The following is a 25,090-nucleotide window of genomic DNA, read 5'->3' on the forward strand; positions in this document are numbered from 1 at the left end:
CACACTAAAGCACATTGTACTTGTGCTTTATGGTGAAATAAAAGGTTAATTGAGGCCTCATTTTCCTATATCTCCTTTTTGAGAATACATGATCCCTGGCTGTCATTCTTATGCTTTCAGACTTCAAAATTAAATGTGTGTTGAACTAAATATTGAATACAACTGCATTGTACAGTTTGTTGCATGCACCAGGGTTTGATTGAGCTTCAAGGATGCCAAGTGGGTAGCTTGTTTCTAATAAGAATGCTGGAACTTATGACCCTATAGAAAAAGAAAAAAAAACATTAAATAATGATTTTTAAATTAAAGATTTCAGGAAGTTCACATTTATTGCCTACTTATGTACGTAATTCATATTCTTCTTGAATGGCATACCTGCTGCTCAGTGTCAGGGCTCTGTGTGCTTCCTGTGTGCACAGGTGCATGGAATGAAAGAGAAGTGTTTTCTCTGTGGTGTCACATAACCAGTCCATGTCAAAGTGGGGTTGGCTAACTGCACCGGTGACTCAGAATTCTCTGTCTTGTGGTCGCTCTGGAGTTTTCCCTGCTCTGAAAGAATCGTCTGTTCCTTCCTCACTGACAGCTGGCATTCCTCTGGTAAACGCATCGGGCTCTGTGCCGCCATCCTGACAAGCTGACCTTCAGGGTTCACATGTCAAGTAGGCACTGTAGCAGCAGATCTGCCTATTCACCAAACCTGCCCTTTGATGTAATCTCAGCAGGACGCTGCTGTTCTAACACATCAGGAATGGCAGCATGGCTTTGTGCCACATAGAATTTTTGCTCCTGATTTGTGTAATGATGAAAATTAATTATGCAGAGTCCTGTTTACCAAGTCAATCATTGTTTACATGTCGCAGCGGAGATATGTTCTGCTGAAATCTGTTCATGGTATGCTTGCATGGCTGCTTTTCAGGGTTGATTATCTTTAGCTTTTCTTAGCTTTTTCAGTCATGCATTTTGTACTTTATCATTCTCACATATCAATTTTAAGGGATGCAATTGGTCTTTTTTCTTGAGAATCTGCCACAAATAAAGAATATGTATGGGTGTGCTTCAGTGCTGTAATTGGTTAAGTAACTTATTGCTACATAACTATTCACTAAGGATTTCTATCCTATAACATCCCAACACTGATCAGTTTAGGAAACTAGTAGGTTATATCACATACCAATGCTTTATTCCCTCCCTTACTGTTGTGATGATATTTTCCCACAGTGATTTGTGTCTCCTCTCATAATGCCACTGCCAGAATGTCATTGTGTTTAGTTCTCTCATTGTTCTGCATTGTGGATAATCTATCCGGGGAGAGTGACACCGTCAATTTGTTTTGTACTGGCCAAAGCAGTTGTATGAACAAGGGTGTGAGGTGGGACTTCTCACCTCTACCTTCCCAAGGGATATAGCAAGCCATTATGTAAATCAACCTCCCATTACCATAGTAAAAATGGAAATCGTTTTATTTGATTTTATAGTGAAATGTAACATTCCCTTGTGCACTATGTTGAATTTTTTGTATGCCAGTGCAAAAACATGAGCTGCAGATTAAAACAGTTTTCTTTAGTGGTGTTGGCTATTTTAATAAAAAAAAAAAAAATAGGTTAGCTTTTGATGACTCTGCAATGGCCACATGAGTTTGATGCAATCCACAATTTTCTGAGGAAAAAAGCCCAACTTTGGTCTCTGTGCTTTAAGCACCTTAGTTGAAACTTTTATAGAGAACTTCACTTCCAATATGACAATCAGATACCTGGATCTAAATAGGAGTTCTGACTGTCACCTTGAGCAAGCTGTTATCAGGCTTCTGCAAGGTTTCAGGGATCTTCAAGCACTACTGAAGCCAGCTGGCTACTTGTTTAAAATGACAGCAATCTTATTGCAACCTGTGTTTAACCTCCTCACCACTGAAACTTTATGGGTATTAATAAAGCTGCCTAATATTTGGCAATCATTTTCCTGTACACACTGTTCAGTAGCTGAAGCTTTTGTGAATGAGATCTTTTAAGGGTATGCAAATCCAAAATCTATTTTTCTTTAGTGTGTGTCATCATATCCTACTGTTTATCCTATATTTTGTCTTAAGAAGCCTTTCAGATAGCGGGCCAAACTGGCAACTAAAGGAGTGCTCACAGCAGGCTGATGGCGCTGCAGCAAATTGTTTGGCATTAAATTAAGCCCCGTACAGATGTCAGATCACTGTTGCTGGAAATGATCTTTCGCGTTTCTAGTACAGATGAACAAATGAGTATTGTACATACTGTGCCATTATGTTATATGGAGAGGGGGGAGGACAAGCAAGCAGTAACCCCGCTGTACTTTCCTATGGGAATTGTTCCTGATCAGTCAGGGGACTTCTGTACAAACACCAGTGTTATCACCCATCTCTATCAACCGTTATATCACGTGTGTACGAAGCTTTAGCCTTGTCATAATGTAACAGGTAGTGTTGTTACTGGCAAGATGTAAAACCTAATACAGATAGACATGATAGGCAGGGTGTTCTTTTTTAGGTTACCTTTTTTTTTGTAGCCTATGTACCTGATACAGGGTTTATTAAACCCTTGTGAAAGTGAATTGTTTCTGTAAATAAATGTAGAATGTTTGCTGCTATGTGTTCATTGTGACTGCAATGAAAGTTTGTGGCTTAGTACATACAGCTGCTGGTTTTATATCGCTGCTAAAATAACATTGCCTGTACCATTAGCTTGTAATAGCCTCCACTGATTTTTATAGCTTCCCCGAGTAAAGTCCCTTTACTTTGTTGTAGCAGTTTCATATTTTCACACGTGCTACAATTTACTCTGAATATATGCTGGTCATGTTCTGAGACACAGGACCTGAGTGACACATTATTCCATTTCCTATATTGCATGTTTGACTGCTGGGATTGTATTGTTCACAAGACTCTCAAGGCCACATGCATAGCTGTCTTTAACAAGGAGCATAAATTTAGTTGTGCAGCCTGAATTCATTCTCCAAATGATAATCATCTCAAGCCTGATGTTTCTATCAACTGGACACTTCCTTCCTTGCAACACACACACAAAATAGCAAAGCAAATACACCAGACCTTTTCTGGTTTGTAGTTACTACAGCTATTATGGGAAACTGTGTTTTTATCAAATACAATTACATTTAAAATACATACATTTAATTCATTCTCACTTATAGATAGCTATCCTCTTTAACTCTGTATAGGATAAAGTGTTTTTTTCAGTTTTCACCAGGGTTCCATCTATCCCTAGGATTCCTCCAGTTTTCTTCTTATTGATCCATATTAACCTATGGGTGACCTAAATTGTGGAAAGAAGGTAGAACAGCCAAGAAGCATATATTTAGGTTTTTATGACAATATATATGTCTCAAAATTTATATTTTCACTAAACTGCACCTACAGGTGTCATGAATCACCATTTTGCTATTAAATTTTGTGGTAAGTGGTATCTTTTCAAACTTCATGCACACTGTGTTGGCCCTGCCTTTGCTCAAGGCTGGGCTGCCATAGATCTGGTGAGGCTACATTCACACAAAATGCACGCTTTAATGCTTGCTCAGGTAAGATATGATTTAATAGCATAGCAGTGCCTGCCAAGTTATGAAGTAATTAGAATTACCCCATTCCTTTCAAATGAATGGCTAATAATGGAGCAAAAACATTGCAATAATGTTCAACATTGATTTTTTTATTTCCCTACAAGAGCTACACTCTAATGCTTATTAAATGCAGGCATATGCAGATTGGCAGAAGTGACCCTTCCATCTATTGGGTTTTCAAAGGAGGGTTTTTGGCCACGGCAGCTATATAGCCTGCAAACAGTATCAAAGTAAAAGCTCAGAATGTGCTCCTATTTACATACTGAGTTTGCAGCCAGTATAGTAATCCTTATAATTGAGGAATGGCATCTGCTATGTTTCTTATGTGGGGAATGTTGTAATTACCATAGGTGACCTCCCAGATGATGCCAGTTGCCGTGATGTGTCTGGTTTTGGCTCAGAATTATGGAAGCCAGGCACATTAGAGGGATCTGTTCAGACTGCATTGAATTAAAGATGTAGTTTTATATTTACTGTTTTGGCCAGCCTTTCTTGTGATTCACACCTCTTCTAGTCAGCTCCACTGCTTCTTCTTTCTGTTTTGGTTTGCTGATGACGGCATAAAGGTTATTCACTGTCCAGGAAAGAAGCCAGTAGTTGAGGTGTCAAAAGACATTACTGCAAATCAAGAAGATAAATTGGTTAACCAGAAATTGTGTGTCACCTGCCTGACCCTGCAGTGCAGGAAATGTGTGCAAATTACAAAATTGGCTGTACAGAATTCCACATTCTTAACAGATAAAACACATAAATGTATTTTGACATTGTAAGTCGCTGGATTTTGGCTTTTAAGGGTAAATTCTAAACAAAAACCTCTTATTTTTTCTTTTCTTTTTTGGATGGCTAAATATGCTATTGAAAATGCTTAGAAATTGCAAAAAAAAAAGTTCTTGTGGATTTTGCCAGAAATCTTTTGGGCCGATATTTTTCTGCAGTGCCTGTTAGGGGTCATTGGGAAGGGGGACTGGTCTGTGTTATTCATCAGAAATGAAGTGGACAGGGCTGACACTTTGTGCTTTGTAACTCAGAGCAAAAAATACGCTGCCTTGGCATGTCAGAGAAGAAGGTAGAAGAAGTACACTATTTTTCTGGCACATTAAGATGTTTTTCTGTACTTGCATGTGATGCTTTATTTGACAGGTGATGCCATCAGTTTTTTGGACAGTTATTGCAGAATCCAGCGTCCATTTTTCCCCATATAACATCAGCATTCTTTTTGTGCAACCTGCTACATAGAAAAACACTCTGCGTATCACAAATTGTCACACTTGACTTGGCAGGATTTCCAGATTGTTGCTATGACAATCCCACATCCTGCATGACATATACCTGTGCGCTCTGTATATTTATTGCTTTGCTGGTAAGGCTGATTTGTGTCAGGCTGCACTTCGTAACATACAGTCAGAGATATCTGTCTGACATGTTTGTTGTGGTTTATAAACTCCATCCTGATTGTCAGTGTATTTTATATAAGTGGCATGAAAAAAAATCACTCTAGGTATAAGGTGCTTCCATTCCGTGCCACCTTTTTTTTGGGCTGATCATGTGACTGTTCTGGCTGGCGCGCGCAGTGTCCCTGCGGAGTTTTGTGACATGACTCAAGAACAGATTGTGACCTCAGGTGTGAGCAGGTACCTTTGTGTAACCATAGAGACAGATTGTTTGTGAAGTTACATTTCAATGATGTCACTGTGGGTTCCGTTCACAATGGAACTTTTATTGAAGGCTGCAAGTGGAATAGGAGCTTTTTAATGCCTTGCCTTTTTATCATTGTGTCACAAAGCTCTTTTGTTGCTTATATGTGTTTTTCTTCAGTTTTTAGCTCATGCAACAATGGAGAAGGAAATTTGCATTGTTCACAATGAATTGAAGGCTGGTCACATACAAGTTGACCTTTTTAGAAGATCCAGTGCAAATTCATCAATTCAAAATCATAAATAGAGTGTTGTTATACTCGTTAGCAGTTTATACTTCTCCTGTTTTTAGGGGAGGGTGAGCCTATGCGTTCAAACATTCCTCTGACATAGAATTGTCCTGTGTTCTCAACAATGATTTCAAATAGGTAATGAAAATTATCTGTTGCAGAGAATCATATTCCAGAAAGCTGGAAACTAATTTTTAGGTAAATCTTCCGTTTCTGGTGGTCATTGGGGACCCTTTATGTATCAAGAAAGTTGGATTATCATTTGGTTTGTAGAATCTTTTCTGTTCATTGTATTCTCTGAAAAATCTGCCTGCATGTGGATAGACTAAATAATGAAGTCAGAACATTTAATTCCTCTTTGCATGTCGATTTCCAGAACACAGAGTGTTTGTCTTTCTGCTCAGTTTATTTCTTTATTTACATTGGTAGCAGCGCAGCCAAGTCTGTTAACACCTCTTCACACGAACAGATGCATCAATTAAAATGCACAGTAAAATCTATCGTATTCACACAAATACATCATAAATGTACCACATCATATTAGAAACGTTTTAAAATTCTTAACGTTGACCTTTCTGTAACTTTATGCCTCTGTTAATACAGTGACATGTCACAAAAAAACAGCAACTGTATAGTTTTTCATAAAAGTTCTGTACTTTATCATTAAAAAACAAGGCAGGAGGAAGTGTTTCCTCTATCCCCTACATGGGTAAAGTACTCAGCTGTGTAACATAGGAGTCAGAGGAAGGAACCACAGTGCTCAGATATCGGATTCTGGAGAGATGCGTATACTACCATTTCTTTTACCGGCAGTTGTCATTTTCATTCATTAAAAGACATGACTATTTTTTAAATATCAACTGACTGCATATTCTATTTATTGATAATATGCCAATCTTTCTATGTTTTCCATGTTCGTTCCTTCTAATCTTGCTTACCAGTAGCTCCACCATTTAGTTTTGCAGCGAGGGTTCCAACAAAAGTTGCCAGGGGATTAACCTCCCAAAAAGATGGCATCTACATAGTTTTAGGACCAACACCACTTGGCAGGGCTGGCTGCATGAAACCAGGGCCTTTTTTAGCTGAATGTAAAGGTGGCACTAATATATGGGGGACATTCTTCCCAATAGTAACAAATACAATATTATTTTTTCCATTGATAATAGCAAGATTTCCCTGACACCTAAAACTTTTTGTAAGGCTTCCCTTTAGGGGTGAAAAGAAAACTTGAAAGGCTGCTGTAAAACATTGTTACAGATTATTCACCTTTTATAAGATGCAGGCTTCATAATTTTACTGGTTTCTTTATCAAGGCACGTATCAATTCTCACTTAACTCAAGGAATTTCACCAAGAGACCCACAAATGCATGCCTCCATAGGTTCCATCTTCTGATCAAATAACAATGTAAATGTAACAATGTCTGGTTTTGAACAGAGCAAATGACTAGAAACCTAGCCATGATAAATAACTTATTCAACTTAACTAAATTTACCAGTAATACAATTTATTGCAATCAGTTACTGTCAGATTCATCAGGATTTCCTGGGTTTCATCTCGGATCTGCTTATGAGCTAGGTAAATCCCTCATAGCAGAGGTTGTTGCTTGGGACCATGTTTTTTGGCATGTTTGGAGATACATACATACATACATAAATACATTAGAGATATAGATATATATGTGTATATATATATATATATATAAAATATAATCCGAATCTACAATTTAGTTCTGTGTAACAAAGATTATATAGGCCTTCCTAATCATATACACTTTTGTACCTTGTACCTCATATAAGCTTTTTTCAAATTAATTCTGCAAAATTGCTTTGTACAGCATTCAATTTAATAGCACACAAGTTCATGTAGCTTGTTTATGTGGCTATCAGCTGTGAACTGTTCTCTTCTCCCAACTCTGAACTTCTGTATTTCATTTGAAGCAGGAAGCTATGTGACTTTCCCAGAAAATGCTTTGTTTTTATTAGGGCTTTATGGGGAACCTGTCAAGACAACTATTATCTGTCACAGCAGAGGCTGCCATTGCTCAACTCCTCAAAGCAATATTTCCTCCAAGGCCAGCACTATCCTCTGTATGATACTGTAGATTTGTGCTTTACTACTGGATATGAACACCTAGGCTGTGACAGATAAGAGTCAGCTTGACACGTACCCAATAATGAGCTTGTTAGGAAATCTGAACCCAGGGAATCTAATTTAGCCATAAGAGTGCTGAATCTCAATGTGACAGTGAAAATAGACTCTTCTCTATTGCGCTGTGACCTTTAGCGGCTGACACCCTCCTAAAATATTGCAAGAGCCTTTCAAGTGTGTATGAATATAGATTTCTCAATACAGTTTGAAGAATGTAAAAGCTAGTTACCTGTTGGGTACAAGTATAAATCTATGTTGTATGCAGAAGAAAGTATACAATTTCTTCGTCAACCTAAATCTCTAGAATATGTGTTTATGTGTGTATATATCTATATATAGTACATTCTGGGATCCTTGTACTGTTTTGAACCTCTAATCATGTTTATGGAAAGAGTGCAAGTAACCCATAGTAATATAGTAGTTTTTTTCCTTCCCCTAAAAACTGTACTCTATGCAAACTGCTAAACATTCCCTTCAAATGCACACATATGTTCATCTGCAGAATTATTTTTTTATTTTGTTAAGCCACTTTTGTAAGTCAGACATTATATCCAGGATGATGACTCTACTTTCTGATGTAAGAAAGGAATACAAAAGTACCATCTATCTCCTGATTGGACAATGAAAGAGCATAAACTAAGTCAGTACCTTACCATCTCTTACTGTCCATGCATCTGTCTGCAGGAAAAACAAGCAATACTCAGCTGTATTTATATTTTTCCCTGATTCTGCCTGAACTTCATAGTGTGTGTCTGTGTCTCCAATTTTTCTGAAAGGTGTTATAAAAGCAGAGTACTGTTCTTAATAGTGTTCTTCTCCACAATTTACACACTTCACAAATGCAGATAGTTCAATGAACATACATGACCTGATTGTCTGGTAGAAGTTTCTGCATAACATGATTAGGGGAATATCATTCAAGCTCTTCACTATTATATTTTTTAACAATGCGTTCAGCTATTTGCCTACAGTTCAAATTTAAATATTTCGCTGTGCAAGTTTGGCCAGAGCAGTAGTAATTATTGAGTGTTGTTTGGCAATATTGGATTACTTTTACCACAAATTGGTGAGCTGTTTGATGCTTTAAAAAAAAATAATCAATGGTTGTTTTCTTTTCATTTGCATTCAAATGTAACGGCTACTGTAGCAAAAAAAAAAAATTGCAAAAAAGCTGAGGTGAGAAATAAATAGGATCTGATAATGACCATATTGGCACAAGTGGTAGCAAGTCAAGCCTAACAATGTCTAATTACTGCCTACCAAAGAAAACAAATGCAGAGCATAAACAATGAGCCTGCTGAAATATTCAGCGCGATCAGCTGGCATGTGCAACCATGCTGCATTTTTTATCTTTGGCGCTCTTTATAGAGAGGTGAGTTCATTTAAAGCGAATAGAAGGCAAACAGCAGCCTTTTCTTTCCAGATTGGTGTGTGGGTGTTAGATCAGGGATTTTTCTGTCATGCTATGCACAGCTCCTAAGTAGATAATTGCAGTTTACTTTTGGCAAATAATTACGCTGTGTTTAGGCAGGCATACACTTGATGTTGTGGGCTGGTCACCAATTGCTCTGTTAGTCTTTGGACCAATCTGCGATCTGGCTCCTTTAGGGAATATTCAACATGTTGGAGAACAAATTGCAGGTTCTTTATTTTCGGTAGCTAGTTTAACTGCCATAACCTATCCAGTTTTGTTCAGCCTCATTGGTGATGAACACACCCTTGTCACACTGGTGGCTGTGTAATAATTGGACCATGGAAAAGAATTTTCACACTAAAGTGGTCTTCTCTTTAATGTAGGCTGCCTTTATATCTGGTAACTGACTGGCTCTATAATCTGTAACTTACTTCTCTTTCTGATTTTGCTATGCAGTGATCTAATTCAAGGAAATATATGAAAATATCCACTATATAGTACTTTTTATCTGGAGTTCCTTTTCAGGAAAAACTCCAAATAAACACTATTCTTTGTCCACATATTTCACAATTTAGGACCTGTCTCCTAACTTCTTTTCAGTATGTCACTAGCTGGGCAGACTTGCATCACATTCTGTCCTGCAAGAGAAACAATTTAGTGTTAATAGGGTTCCCATGACAGTGAATGAAAGGACAAATTTAAAGAGTCAGTATGAAGATCCTTCTGCTTATTAGCATATCCTATTGTGGTACAGTACAATTTTCCACTGCCCTTCCCTCTCTTGACCAGATTTTTGCATTGTTCTATCAAAAATAAAATTTAGACCAGTCTGGAAAACGTGATCAGGAACTGTCTGCTGTTTGGATAGGTGCAATTATTACACAACTCAACAAAAAAAAAAAAATATTTTCACTTGACAATTTTTTTTCAATATATTTAGTGTATTTCAGGTCTGCTGAATCCAGAAATGACATCAGTTACATTGAATTGGCTCTAGTCCTTGTGATACAGGAATCCAACAACAAATGTTAACACCGCATATTAATATCAATCTTTATTTACACTGATGTTTTGCATTTTATATATTAAATGTAGCATTATTTTCATGAAACTTTCACTTGCCTTCTTTTTATTCAGACATTTTCTTTATGATATGAGTTCTTCAAGAAGAAGTTGTTTAAATGACCCGAATGTATTTTATACATATGTGTGTGAATATTCTCAGCGAAAACAGAGAAGAAACATTACGGAATTTGTGAAACAAGCATATATTCCATATTTTGGTATTAAACTGGGGGACCTGTGTGTGAATATTCTCAGCGAAAACAGAGAAGAAACATTACGGAATTTGTGAAACAAGCATATATTCCATATTTTGGTATTAAACTGGGGGACCAAGATAAGTATTGGGCTCCCCATACAATATGCAAAACTTGTGTAGAGTGTCTACGTCAGTGGAAAAATGGAAAACTGAAAAGTTTGAAATTTGGTGTACCTATGGTATGGCGTTACAGGAAAAACAAGTGGGAGTACCCTGATTTGAATCGGCAAGATGACCTGTGCTGCATGGTGCTGATGTTCCCATACCAGTGTTCAGTGGACTCCCTGATATTCCTGTATCCAACATGGTGGATATACAGGGTTTGGAAAGTAATCCAGGAGTTAGCAGTGAACGTGAGTATGAAAGAAGTGTTTCATCAAACCAGCACTTTTCCCAAGAAGAGCTCAATGATTTAATATGTGACCTAAGTCTGTCAAAACAAGCATCTGAACAAGCATCCAGGCTAGAGTAAAATAACGGTTTATAGGACGAGAGGTGACACTCCTACCATATTTTTTAAAGACTTCATGTACTGTTGTAACATCCGTGAACTACTAGCCCATATGGGAGTACTAGAATACCAAGCAGAAGACTGGCAGCTTTTCATAGACAGGTCCAAAAGCTTTGCTATCATGAACACCAATGGTCAATATGTGTTGATTTAAAAACGGTGAACTTCCTACTTGGACAGCAAAGTGGATACACAAAGTACCCATGTTTCATCTGCTTGTGAGATAGCAGGGCAAAGCAGGATCACTGGGAAAAAAAGTGACATGGCCTCCAAAGGAAATATGAAAAAGGTGCAGGAAACATCATTGGGAAAGCAATGGGTGACAAAGAAAAAATCATTCTCCCTCCACTACACATAAAGTTGGGATTAATGAAGCAGTTTGTTAAAGCTCTGAACAAGGAGAGTGATTGCTTCAAATACATTTGTAGATTCTTCCCTGGATTGAGTACTTAAAAATTGGAAGCAGGAATCTTTGACGGACCCCAGACTCAGAAACTGATAAATGATTCAAATTTCACAAGTTACGTGACTGATACTAAAGGTTCCTCCTGGCACAGCTTATGTCATGGTTGTCAAGAACTTCTTGGGTAACCATAAAGCACAAAATGGTAAAGAACTGGTACAAAACAAGTTATGATTTGTTTAAAATTGAAACAAAATTACAGTAAAAAATAATTTTTCACAATATATTCATACTCCCAGCCAACCTCACAAAGCACTTTTTGATCTGGGCCTCAGTGTTCCGCAGGCCAATCTGGCCATTGTTAGATCCTGAGAAACAGCTTGGGTAATTGTAAATTAGCCCTGATTGAAAATGTGTGACTCCAGCGTGTTCCTACTGGTGCGTAGATATGGAATAACCTTGACTAATTGATTATCTGCAATTATTAAGGCTGTCCCATGTATGTAGTGAGAAGCTTGAGCCCATCCTAAAAACCTTTCGACCGGTCGAAATAGTTTGTTGAATGTTGTAGACGTCCTGTGTTAACAGCCCCAATTGGAGCTGGAAATTTTAATCATGTGCCTTTAATCTACAATGTTGTAGCTTCGCCTTATGCCTGAACCATAAGTAGTTTTGTAGGTAGGCTCTGCCCAGCCTGGAGATCATGTGCTGCATTGCCCATAGCATCTATTCCATTGGTTTTTTTTTTTTTTTCTAGCTTTTTCCAGAAAAAGGTGACAAATCCTGCTCTTTTCTTGCAATATTGTGATAAGAGTTTTGATCTTTTGCCTGACCTTACAGGCAATTTGCACCCAATGAAGGAATGCATTCTTTTTGTGAAAGGGTTGTTAGTACAATCATGACTTACGGTAATTTGTTGCATTTAATAATTTTAACGGGCTGTGCATAGCTTTGCTAAGAGAGTTTCTTTCTTTTTTTGCTAGATGCCTATCCAGTACTTAAGTATAACTAAAACCAAAACTTGGATAAAGCACAAAATGGTTAAAACGCCTGGGCTTTTTCTTTGACTTACTGTCTGGGGTCACAATGGGAAATGAGAGGAGGTCTCTCCAAATAAAGAGAAATTTTTTTCTTGGACAAATGCCATGGGAAAAAGACTTCCCACTGAACATTTTATGCTCTATTTAGATTTTGGATTTTCCTTCACTTCTACCACTGAAATTGGATTTAGCCTTCTGTTGCCAACAAAAAGTGAAATATCAGTTATGTAGTATCATAGGGTATCTTTTATAATGATTCATTTATAGAAAAAAGTTTGCACTCCTTGCTAGATTACCAGAGTCTTAAAGCGGACGTAAACCCAAAACCAACCCAAAATAAAAAACATCACACTTGCCTTCATTTCTGCAGAGCAGTCTATCCGTTGGGAGGTTTCCTGGTATCAGTCTTCAGCCGGGTGCACAGGGAGCGCCAGGCGTCGTCATCTTGTCTTCCCTTCTTTCTGGTTCTTCCTGTGACACCCAGTCTCGCACTGCACAGTCGCAAGATCGGGTGACAGGGTGGAAAAAAAATTGTTGATCTCTCTGCACATGTGTGAAATCGGCATTTTTTTCCCCTTTTGATGAAAAGGCTCCTTCTGCACATGCCTGAGTATGCCAAGGAGAAGCCAAGAGCCTCCCGAGATGCGTGACGTATGTATCCCGGAAGGCTCTGCGCTCCCATTCATTCTTGATCGCCTAGGCTTAAGAGAAATAAGGGGGTGGTCCTGCACCTTTTTTTTCTTCTAAAGGGTGTTGCACTTTTTGCAAAAAAATAAAAACAAACAGAATTTTTACTTTACATAAAAGTGTAGACAACCCTTTTATTTAAAGTGAAAATTGAGTTTAGGTACGTTTCAATACAATACACTACACCACCTTATAGACAGGAGTTATCCACAAGAAACATGCCAAAGTTTTGCTGATAATTACCGGTATAGGACTTAAAATGTTCTTGTAATCATTCAAGGGTTTAATACCTATTTTTTATTTAAATAAAATGTTTTTGGTGTCAATGGGGATGGAGCCATGTTTGTTCAAGGCCATCTCTGACTGCAAAGTGCTAAAATGTTTAGAGATTATGTTAAAATAGAGTGGTCTGTGTTATTTTGACTAAATTGTAGTTTGCAAGGTTTACTGGTTACTGGTTTACCTAATGAAACTAATCTTACATTACTCTTTTGTTTTCACTTTTACCCACTATACATTAATGTTGGTGGCAGCATGTTGCGTGTTTCAGTAAATTGCATTGGCTGGGTGGCACTAAGCTTGCCAGAATGCAAGAAAATGTCCTGGTTTTCTGCCTGTCCTATATTTGTTAGAAATAGATTATTGGCTGTTATTCACAATGCTGTGTCTTAATGGTTCTTTTCATCATTGTAATAAGCAGTTATGGATGGATTAGATGGGCATTAAATCATATTACAAATTCTGCTGTTCCTCTGCTGGGAAGATACTTTAAAAGCCTCTGTTATTGGACATTGAAAACGCCTCATTGTTACTGATCTGCAGGTCATATGTTGCTAATGGTTTGGGTCATGTGACCCACTTACAAGCCACCCGTACTAATGTTAACGTGCAGCAACTAACTTGGCAGGCTTTGTGGTCTTGTGTGGTTAACATGACATTTCCCTTAATAGCTGCAAGTGCAATTTGTACAGCAGCCTCTCACAAGCCAACACTTCTAAAGGACTGTAGGGGGAAGCTTTTTCCAGTACCACTTTAACAGAGAGATAAAACAATAAAGCATACGTGTCAATTTATTGTCATTTTTATATGAGTAACCCTTTAAGATTAATTTTCAACAGCATTATGTAATGTTTTGTATTGGATTTTAAAGTACTCTCTGGCAAATTCTAGAAATATGCCATTTTTTTTTTTTTTTTTTAGAGATCCAACTTATCTCTCTGCCTGTCATGTTTATCTGAGGTGTTGGTTCTTTGCACATGGTCCCATCAGTCTGCAAAGCATATTAGCCTAGTCCTCTGATTCTCCTATCTGTTTGAAATGTTTATTTGGATTAATACATACAAATTTATCTTTCACAGTGTGCACATTGTTAAAAAAACAAACAAACAAAAAAAAAAAAAACAAAGTTTAGATTTTTCTGTTTTACTTAGGGTTATTTATGATGCATTGTACAAGCTATATAGGGTAACATGTCTATATTTCTATTGTTAAAGGTAAAACAGTTTGGCTTTAAATTCAAGAAAACAAAATATATCATTTGAATAATGGCATTAGATATATACACGCAGTTGTCCCTTTATTAGGTACTTCTGGTGTGCATATTTCCAGTGACGGGATGCACATTGCACACTATGATGAATTGGTATTAAGGTAAGCAGGAGAGGATGGAGCCTGGGTGCACAGACCAATTGAATGATTGAAAAGTATATATCTTAGTATGTTCTGTTTTTATAGCCACATTGAGGTTTTTACATGTTCAGTGATGTCCATCTCCAAATCGTTTCTGCAAACCCCCAATGGACTTACGTAGGCTTGAGCAAGTTGGCCATATTTCTCTGACCTCTTGCAACCATGCTTTTTTACCCACAGTACCCCACAGCTGCTGGTGTGTTTTTGTATTTTTGCGAGGTTTTCCGTCAAATCTACAGACATACCATATAAACAAATCCATGATTCAGAAACATCTTCATCAGGTCCCAACAGTCATTCTGTGTTCCCACTCTCTTAGATCAAGCATTTTCTGCAGTCTAGTGCTTTATATATTAAATATAATGCCACCCAATTCAGTGTTTAGGACCTGGCTTAAACTAAATTGTATATCTAAAAAGTCAAAACTAAGTTTAAAATATTTATAAGTAAATTACTATTTAATATGGTTTTGCAATTTCATTGCTTCTGTGTACCAGAAAGCTATTTGAATATTCTTCCATTCAGATTCTAGAACTACTTGGCAGCACATGAGAAAGCTTGGCTTATTAGCATATTTCCACCAGTAATTTGGACCAGCTCACATTTGGACTATTGGAGGAGTTGTTTCAGTGCCTTGGTTTTAGCCCAAATTAGCATGTGAACTGAGACTTTGAGCGACCTCTAATCTACAAAGGACCCTCCTTCTGTGGTCAATGCCTCATTGTGCCATGCAGGAGGGAGATTTCATTGCTGCTGAATGGTTACAGAGAATAAAATCCCCTTTCTCCTACCGTGCTGGAATTTTTCTTTGTCCACCATCAGTTTCTGCCTTGTGGCTGCAGTTTTGCTTTAAAACTATTTTTCATTTTCTTTTCCTGCACTAGTATGAATGACATCAATATTTAATTCTTTTCTATATCTAGAAATACAGTTCACAGAGAGCAAATGTTTCCCAAGACTTCATCTCCGCAGACAGAAATTGCTCTTCTACATTAAGATGCTTTCTGTATTCGGTATGCCTGAGTAGGTGGTATTGTCTGTAGATTATGTTGAAAGGTTGGGGAAAAATGAACTTATTCTTTTATCATTAACATAAATTATTTTTAACACATGCGGAGATGTGTGCAGATGTTCATGTTGATGATGAAGCGATTGGCCCAGATAATTGAATTTTGACATTTTCCTTTTGATAACCGTAATCTATGTATTTAAGAGAACTATAGAAAAACAAATCACTTGTTACTAGTCTATTTAGAAAAGGGGTTAGGACATTATTTTATTGCTGTATGAGTCTACACTGACCATTGTTGAGGTAAGGCTGCAGTAAGTATAGATTTGGATTGTTACAGGTGCCCACTCTAGACTGGTCCTTGGCACAAAACAAATGTAGTTAAACTACACCCACCCATCTAACTTGCATTCCACTCGCTCATATACATCTACCTCTTTTTGTTTCTGTTTTTGGCCTTTTTTAGCAAATAAAAATTCCCTGTACTTCTGGGTATAAGGAACATACAGTATGTGACTCACTCCCACATAATTACTTTGGTGCTTGGTCACTTCCACATCCAGTTCTGTCAAACGCTTCCTGTCTGTGCTCCAGGCTGCTGAGCGAAACAAAGGTAGGCAGCTAGGCACGGCAACAAATTAAGTTCTTCTTTCCAAGCTGCCTCTTGATAAGACGCATGACATTCTGAGATCTTTTTTTGCGTTTGTGGCAGTGAGTGGTCCTGAGTCGTGTAGAGAATGGCTCAGGGCTTATGAGCTAAATGTAAATAGAGAGAAGAAAGGAAGACAGCTTTTTGTCAAACTTATAAAAGTAAAACAATACTATTTAATTTCAGTAACGTTGTCTTAATACAACATAACAATAATGAAACAAAACATAATGGGCTCATTCGAACATAGCATGAGGCCCAGTTTACATATTACTATTTACATGTCACAAAATGTCATTTTCAAAATGCTGAGCATTTGTCTCATTTCCCGGCACGTTTCGTACACTGGCATCATCAGGAGATAGAGACTCACACTGGTTAGTTGTCAACCATTGAGTGACAAGAGAGGAGGAGCTTAAAGCCCCTGGTATATTTAAAGTCGAATAAGAGGGTGACTGCGTACCATCACAGAATGGGATGAACTTTTTTGTGGATGGATTTGGTACTATGTTGTTGTTACAATACTTCATTCACTAAAAGTATCAATAGGAGAGGTGGTGAAACCATAAGTGGAAGTGTGGAAGTGTTGAGTAGTGTCTTACAAGTCTTTTTTATATTTAAACATGAGAGCATGGCGAACAGGATTAATGAAAAATGGAGATGGGCTTGTATGTGAACTCTTTTTTTACTGAGCAAAGAACCGGCTTCTTAAGTAAAATACAGCCTCATTGTATCATTCTCTGGAATCTCATCAGACATTACACTGCGGGTAGTAGACTAATGTGAATGCTTTCCCAGCAGCCCTTGTGATATCAGAACAACCTGACATTTAAGAAAAATAAACTTATGTTCCAAAGAAAAAAGAAACTTCAAATTGGCCTTTTGATGCCAACAGATTTGACATTTTTATGTCCTTTTTTCATTGTTTTCTGGAAGCAGTTTAGTCACACAGCAGCACATGATAGTTCCTTGTCACATATGCCCGAGTGATGCCATCTGAGCAGAGAGTACGTCCATCTCCCTCTGGGCTTTACTGAAGATTCATATTCTAAAGTGACTCATTTCCTGCTCATTACTGGATTACAACAGTGTGCAGTACAATAAGCTAATGATCAGGCTAAAATAAACCCATTCAGATTTTCCCAAATCCACAGATAATAGAACCACAGCCGGGCGTCTGTGCTGGCCTGGGAGTGGCTGTGACCAGCAGTCTATTGCCATGGGAGATCTGTGTTCATCCTCTGGACTTCATCATACAAGTTTGACTCACTTATTACTCTATTCTGACATAGTTTTCAGTGGTGCTTAACTGTAATCTATTCAAAGCTGACTCTGGGAATAGGACATGGATGATCGCCCCCTCCTAACCACGTGTTTAAATCGGCACTCCTTCCAAATATAGATGGGCACTTTAGTGTGTGAAAGCTCTGAAGATGTCCATGACAAGGTCATGAAAAGCCAGGGGATAAACTCTGCCTAATAGATCATTGCCATAGAATTTTTTTAGTTCTTCGACTTGGAAAGCATTGTAGATTAAGAAAGCCAGACAGTTAGCATTTTCACTGGTAGGTCTTGTGTTTTATTTGAAGTTAGTTTGGCTTTTAACCCTTCTCCTGTTTTGTAGAACAAATCAAGCTATTGGCTGTACTTTTATAACATTCAATAGAAAGTAACAGAATCCAATATTTTCTGTAGCTTTGGTATCTGCTTTTATCAGAAACTTGTTTTATTCATTCATCAACCAAATGAAACTGTATGCACAATGAATCAGGAATTAGGTATGTGAAGGACTCGGATAAAAATCAAACATTTTATTCGATATTGAGGCTGCGTCTTTTAGATTTCTAAAGTACTCCTGTTTGATTTTTTGTTCCTGTTTTTTTTAACAGTAATGCCATACACTGTCTAGCTTGTTGACATAGTGTATTTCTGCATTTACTCCTAACCCTCTGCCTGTATATAACTGTCCAAGGTTTATGCTCAGGCTAGCTCCTGCTGCATGTTCTGCCAACATTTGGGGCAATGTACTGTTGTGTTTGACTGCCACCTAGTGGAAAAAATAAAATACACTGCTGCTGCAAATTACTTCATGTAGATTTGATAGCACTTAGCTAAAACTTGGATTTTGACATTTTGCTGATTATGGTCTGTATGCACATAAGTCATGCCAAGACTTGAATTTTCCTGGCAACAGAGAGGATTCAGATTACAATTTTTCTGCACAGCCTTTTACTTGTTCTACAAACTTAGAACTTCTTTCAGGGTTGTATTGCTGTCTGGGTGTACACTGACCACTGTCACGTTAGGGCAAGAATGCATTGAGTGTAAAGATTCAGATTGTTACACATGTCCATTCCAGACTGGTCCTTTTTAGAATCAACCTGATACTTTGCCCTTAAAGGACAACCTAAACCAAATAAATTCAATTTACAAAGCTTGTATGGCTTTCCAAAAACAAAGCCTAATGCCTGCCTAACTAGCCTGGAGTAGGCAGACAAAAATGTCATGTGCAAAGAGTATTGGTTTGGATGGTTCTCTTTCTGATTGAGTGAAGAAAGGTATATGTCGCTCCTCTAGACTCTAGGCAAATATTAGTAGTATTATTATTATTAAACAGGTTTTATATAGCGCCAACATATTACACAGTGCTGTACAATAAATGGGGGTAGCAAATGACAGACAGATACTGACAGTGTCACAAAGGACCCTGTCCTGAAGAGCTTACAATCTAGGAGGTGGGGGGAAGTAACACACAATGTACATACATGCTAGGGTACTGTCATCCGAGCCCAAGAATTGTGTACATCTCAGGCATCTCTGTTCTGGTGGATCAGTGAGCGAGCAGGAATGGCCAATATACTTTCCTATGGAACAGAGCACAGTGTGCCACTCGCTTGTCCTTTCACTTCTCCATAGAATAGAACAGATCTATGTAACATCTCTTGTTCCTTCTCTTTAAATTGGACTATCAATAAAAATTACCCCTGGAAGAATGTAGATAATCCATTTTTTGGTAATATAATTTGCAAATATTTATGAATAGCGTAGGTGTTCAGTTTTAAAGTTGCAGCTCCATAGATGTGGTGGCTACATTTATTTTATTTTATTGGGCTATTAATGTTACTGGCAGCATCACCAGGTTAAAATACATCCCTTCTGTTAAAGAAAAAAAAACTAATATAGGCAAAAATTAGATTAGACTATTTTTAATTATTTTTAAGCAGAAGACACAAGACTTTGCCTGGCAGGAAGAGATGATCAAGAGTCTTAGTTATATCATATGCCAATGGATGTTTCAGCCCTTTAGAATCCCATGTACATATAATATAATAAAACATGATTTCCGGATAAACTGATACTTTACCTTGACAATACAATTTTTTATTTTGCTTCTGGTAAAACAACTTTGCCTTGACTTTAAATAGCATTTTTGAACTTTAACCTGACAAAATATACTTTTTAAATGTGTTATACTCAGAGTTTGGATGATCTGTGATCTTCATTGATTTACACCTCTGTGTGACTCCATTATATAGTCCTAGGAGGTTGTGTATGATTTCTAACCAAACAGAAAACATTGTTACCTTGCGATGCCCTGTGATACATTTCAGTACACACTGATCTCATTACTGACACTGAAATTTGACCTCTGTGCAGTACAATAATATTTTCTGTCAGCATCTGACACCAGAGTAATGCATATTGCTCGTGCTGGATTTAGGCTGACTTTCTCATTTTCTCCTGGGTCTTTCCTTTGTTGCCTTCTCTTCTACAGCAGAAATATAGCATTATATTTGTTAGACACATATGAGCTTTAGAAGTAAGGCATTACACAGAGACACTATTGTGTTTAAGTTGAGGAGATGCATCTTGCATTGTATTAACTACAATCAAAGTGAACTCGGTGTAGTTGGGCCATTGCATTTGGTACCTTATCTTGGTTTTTGCATGGTCCTATTAAAAAGACTTCATTGTGTCAAAAGTAATTGTATAAGGACAGAGAATGACCATACATACCCTGTTGGTGACAGACAATAATGTGTCTCTAATCTAAATGGCCATATTTTTCCATTTCTCCTTCGCTTGTGTCAGTCATGTGAGCTGGAGGCTTAACTGAGGTACTGGTTTTTAATCAAAGCTTAATAAAGTTCCACCCACTAGGAGTTTAGATAATGTAGATATTAAGCTATCCTCTTCCTCAAGGTATCCATTGCACTTGCTTAACTGATAAGACCATCCAAACCTGCAGACCCCTCAGTTTTCCTGCCTAGACTCCTGTTTTTACCCTTCTGACTTGACATTTATGTTGAGCTACTATGTCACCTACTCTGTGCCAAATTACCCATAGAAATATACAGATTGGGTGATACTACTCATGTTCTAAAAGGTTTAGTGTTGGGGAGTGATTTTGGGCAAGCCACCCAAACACTTTAAAATATCCCCATAAATTCCACTGATGTACTGATGGCTCACACTCTTCCTAGTAAAAGGTATAACATGACCGTCTCTACTGTGCATCCAGAGAGTACTGGAGTGCATTGTAACTATCGATCTTCTGCTAGTCTATTGATGAATACCTGTTGGGGATGCATTTCTACACCTATCATTCTTATACAATCCATCTCAGATTTACAGTGGCAATCTCCACCATTGCTGAATGAATTACTCAGCAAGTTAATGATACGACACACACAGACGGGATCTCTTCTGCCAAAAGCTTGTTTTCCTGTTGCTGTTTATGCCCAGAGCTGGCGACAGGGGTACTTTTTCTCTTGCTGTGTAATTATCATCACATGCTGCTCCACGGAAGCAGGAATAAGTGTTTGGCATGTGAAGAGAAGCCTAAAGATGTATCTTTCTGTATGTTAGATTTCAAATGCTCTTGGGCAATAAATATTCCAAAATCATCCACAGTTACAAAAGCAAATACTAAGCATTGACATTTATAGAAATGAAACGGCTTGTGTGGGCTGAAGTCTACACACTGGAGGTTTTTGTGGATTTCTCAAGTTCGTGATTGTATCCTGCAGCTCCGGCTCTGCGTGAGGCCTACAGTTCCACAATTATTAAACCTGACAAAGTCATTCAATTTGTGGCAGGTTCCCATGGCTAGGGGCACTTAATTCTCTCTGTAATTTCTCTCTAAACCTAAGCATTACCTACCATTCATACCAGTCTAAATACATACATTTTGACATCACTGGAGGTTTCAGTAGTGCTAAGTCATTTTACATCTAGAGTTGCTTGTTAGGCTGCTTATGTTTTGCGATTATATAAAAGTAAATTGGCTAATTTGTGAAACTAAACACTGGCTATAGTTGTGCATTGGAAATGACTGCACATGTTGGAGTTAGGGCACAGCAGTTACTGTGGGATTTTTATTAGATATGCCACCCATCTATGAAGGTCTGTTAAGGTGAAAATAGACTGGATTATACTTGTTGTTGTTTGGGGAATCTTTGACTCTGGCAGGAGCCTAGAGCCTGGTGGGTGTCCAGGGGCCCAGCTTTACCCATTAGGCTCCTGCAATAACCCATTGGATTGAGATAATTGGCCAAACCCTGACACCTTCCTGTCACCTCGCAAGAAGCGATGCTGGGGTTTGATAGGTTGGGTCATACTAGTGCAAATAATTCAGCTTCTCTGCCAGTTGCAGTTTTTATCTATGTCAATATGATGAGAGGCCAATGCTGCTCTATAGGCAGTGGCCCTATTCTACATCAATCTCTCTCTTTTTTTTCCCCCCAGTTATCATTGTCTTGTAGGTCCCTAAATATTTTACAATCCGTCTGAGAGGGCACATTCATTTAAACAAGTTGGTCATTTGAATCTACAAGCCAAACATTACTATGTGAAGATAAAAACTTAAGTGCGGCCGTGCTTATTGAAAGTACAGGTGTACAAAGTTGTCTTGATCATTCTAAATAGAAGATTGGAGTCTGACATCACTGACTAATGCTTGTTTGAGTTACATACGAGATAGGGACTGAGAGTTTGTTCTTAAGTTAAATTTGTATGTAAGTCGGAACAGGTACATTATTTTGATAAATGCTATTAGGACAGATGTTTGTCTCAACATATTAGGCAGCGTGGTGTCAGTTAATGTATAAAATCCTCACTGTGCGGTAATCACAAACAAAGCACACAAAAAAAACCAAAAAACTTCTGGAGCCTAGACATTCATTCACTTCTGGAGCAAGCTGTGCTTTGATATGCAAAAAGAAACAACTGCAGAGTTTGTCTTGGCCATTAAAGAGTAAAGCTGCGTACACACTTGCAATTTTTGTCGTTGGAAAGGATGCTCTGTACATAGAGCACCGTTCATGCTCTATGGAGAGGGGAGGGGGAGAGCGACAGAGCGGCACCCTGCTGCGCGCTCTCCCCTTCCCTTTCATTAGGATCAGCTGTCGTCCATCGTCCGTGGATCAGGCAGGTCGGTCGTCCGGACGATGGACGACACCGACTGTACACACGGCAGATTTTCGCCCGATAATTGGCCGATGCCGATTATCGGGCGATAAAAATCTGACGTGTGTACGTAGCTTTACAAGATGTTACAGATCAGGGCATCTCTTAAGCTCACTCACAATCCCAGCTGTGTTAACCAAAAGACGTCTTCTGCAAGTAATGCAAACTGCCCCCTCCCCCCATCAAGCCTCCATCCTGCACACAAGTGAGAAGGGAGGCCCTGTTTGTATCTAAGAGTCATCCTTATGTCATATGTCTTTAACTTGGGGACTACCTGTATCAGCACTCGGGGTCTGCACATTTTAGTCAAGTCAGCAATGGGAGCACCAATATGTCTGTCTTTAAAGGTTTATTTGAAGGGGGTAGAAATTTCCTTTTTGCGACCATGGAAAAGGTTAAGCAGAAGATATATTAGGTTCCTGTTTGTTTTTTTTTGTAGCCCTAAATGATGTGATTACAGGTTGCAGGTCTGTGTATCAGAAAGTTTGAAAGCCGGATGATTTGAATAGCAGTCAGGCAGCTAATCCTTTTCAAAAGCAGGTGACAATCTCCATATGTCAGGTAAACCTTAAGCTGTGTGACTTTAAGGAACCTGTAATGATTTAGGCTAATTTATTTGCATTTTGTTTTTAAATTAAAAATGCAGAACATCTATCATATTTAACATACTAAAATCTAGCAAGTGGTAGTAGTATCAGTTCATTATTGGTGGTTAAGATTTTCCTCTCAATAATATATCCTTTATTTTTACCAATGAACCTTTCAAACAGGGTGCACTGATGAGACAGGGCAAAGCTGTTTGTATTTAGGTCGTCTTTCTCAAGCTGAATATTCATAGCCCCTTTATAAATAAGGGAAGGAAGCTGAGAAAAGAGAAAGTCCGTAATGTAGCTGGAAATAGGAAAGTTGCAATTGTTTACCTTGCTATATAGCTATATATATATATATATATATATATATATATATATATATATATATATATATATATATATATATATATAATTATTTTTATTTTTTTTGCTCTGTTTATTCTGTGTACCCTTTTTACCCCATGTTTTAAATACTTTGGATATTTATTGATTTATGTTTTTGACATGCCAGGAGCCCATCTGATGTATTGGAATGCCTGCTTTTTTTTTTTTAATTTGTACATATGTAATCTTTAAAGTATGATCAGGGGTTTGGAAATTCAAAACATTTGCAGCAACTACATTCAGCTCATCATTTTATCCACCTATACTGGAATGTGTTTATCATTGTTATTGTTTCCATGCTTCCTGCTGGGAAAGTCAAACAAAGGCCTCTTTTACCTGCGTGGTGAGTTCACATCCTAAAACCTGATCTGCTGTGATCAAGCTGGTATTCTGTCACAATAAATGGGGTAATATTATATGTTAAATTCCATTTTGCTGAGCGTATGACACATTTAATAATGTATAGTTTACACAGACACTGGGTAGGGTCACAGATCCCTCCTATGGAATGTGTCAAAGAACTTCTGTTCTTTCTTTCTTTTATAGCCTCTGTTATCTACACATACTTGTCAAACAGGGTGCTGTAAACATTGATGTTTATTTTTTTGTGTGTTACTACCATTAGATGGCCACTAGAGGGAGTGCACGAGTTATGAAAAAAGTCTTATTGGTACTTCACCCAGGCTGGTAATCACACACAGGATAAAGAGATCAAGAGGGGGGCTGATTTATCTGTCTTAACTGCAGGGAGATTAGCAGCGATTGTTAGTACGTAGGATGCTTAAGCCCTATTCTTCGTCTTCTTGTAGATGTCTGGTGAGAGCGTACAGGACCCACCACCGGAAAGCAGCAAAAGTCGGAGCCTCCGGAGAACTGTGAGCGTCCCCTCAGAGGGGCAGTTTCCAGAATATCCCCCAGAAGGTGCTTCTAAGCTGGGTAAGCTAGGAATAAAACTTGCTAAACTTCTTTAAGTGTTTCCATTGTTTTCTGATGTTTGTCACCAAATATAGAATAATTGCACTATATTCATAGCCATAGCAATGAGGTTAATGAGATGACTTTAATGGCTTTGCAATTTCATGAATTAAGGTCTCCATTGTAATAGCATTCAAAGAAGAAATCCAGACAAAGAGGTAAATACATATATGCAAACTTTTTTCTTTTCAGCACATTTCTAATTCTGCTTGGTGTCACTGTAACCGGTTTGTTGGGATATAAACCAGGCTGATGCTATTTCCATCTTCTGTACACTATCGT

At 38.0% G+C, this 25,090-nt stretch overlaps 1 protein-coding gene across 1 annotated transcript in view; it reads left to right on the plus strand.

Annotated features, from left to right (window-relative positions):
* RASAL2 (RAS protein activator like 2) overlaps positions 1-25,090 on the plus strand; it is a gene marked incomplete in the record, with an annotated part of 192,756 nt that overhangs the window by 70,008 nt on the left and 97,658 nt on the right. Inside the window, 1 exon segment of the mRNA XM_072419742.1 lies at positions 24,643-24,769. Within this exon segment, the coding sequence (XP_072275843.1) occupies positions 24,643-24,769 (127 nt within the window).

Source organism: Pyxicephalus adspersus, chromosome 8, assembly GCF_032062135.1.
Source record: "Pyxicephalus adspersus chromosome 8, UCB_Pads_2.0, whole genome shotgun sequence".
In the NCBI taxonomy this organism is placed as follows: Eukaryota; Metazoa; Chordata; class Amphibia; order Anura; family Pyxicephalidae; genus Pyxicephalus; species Pyxicephalus adspersus.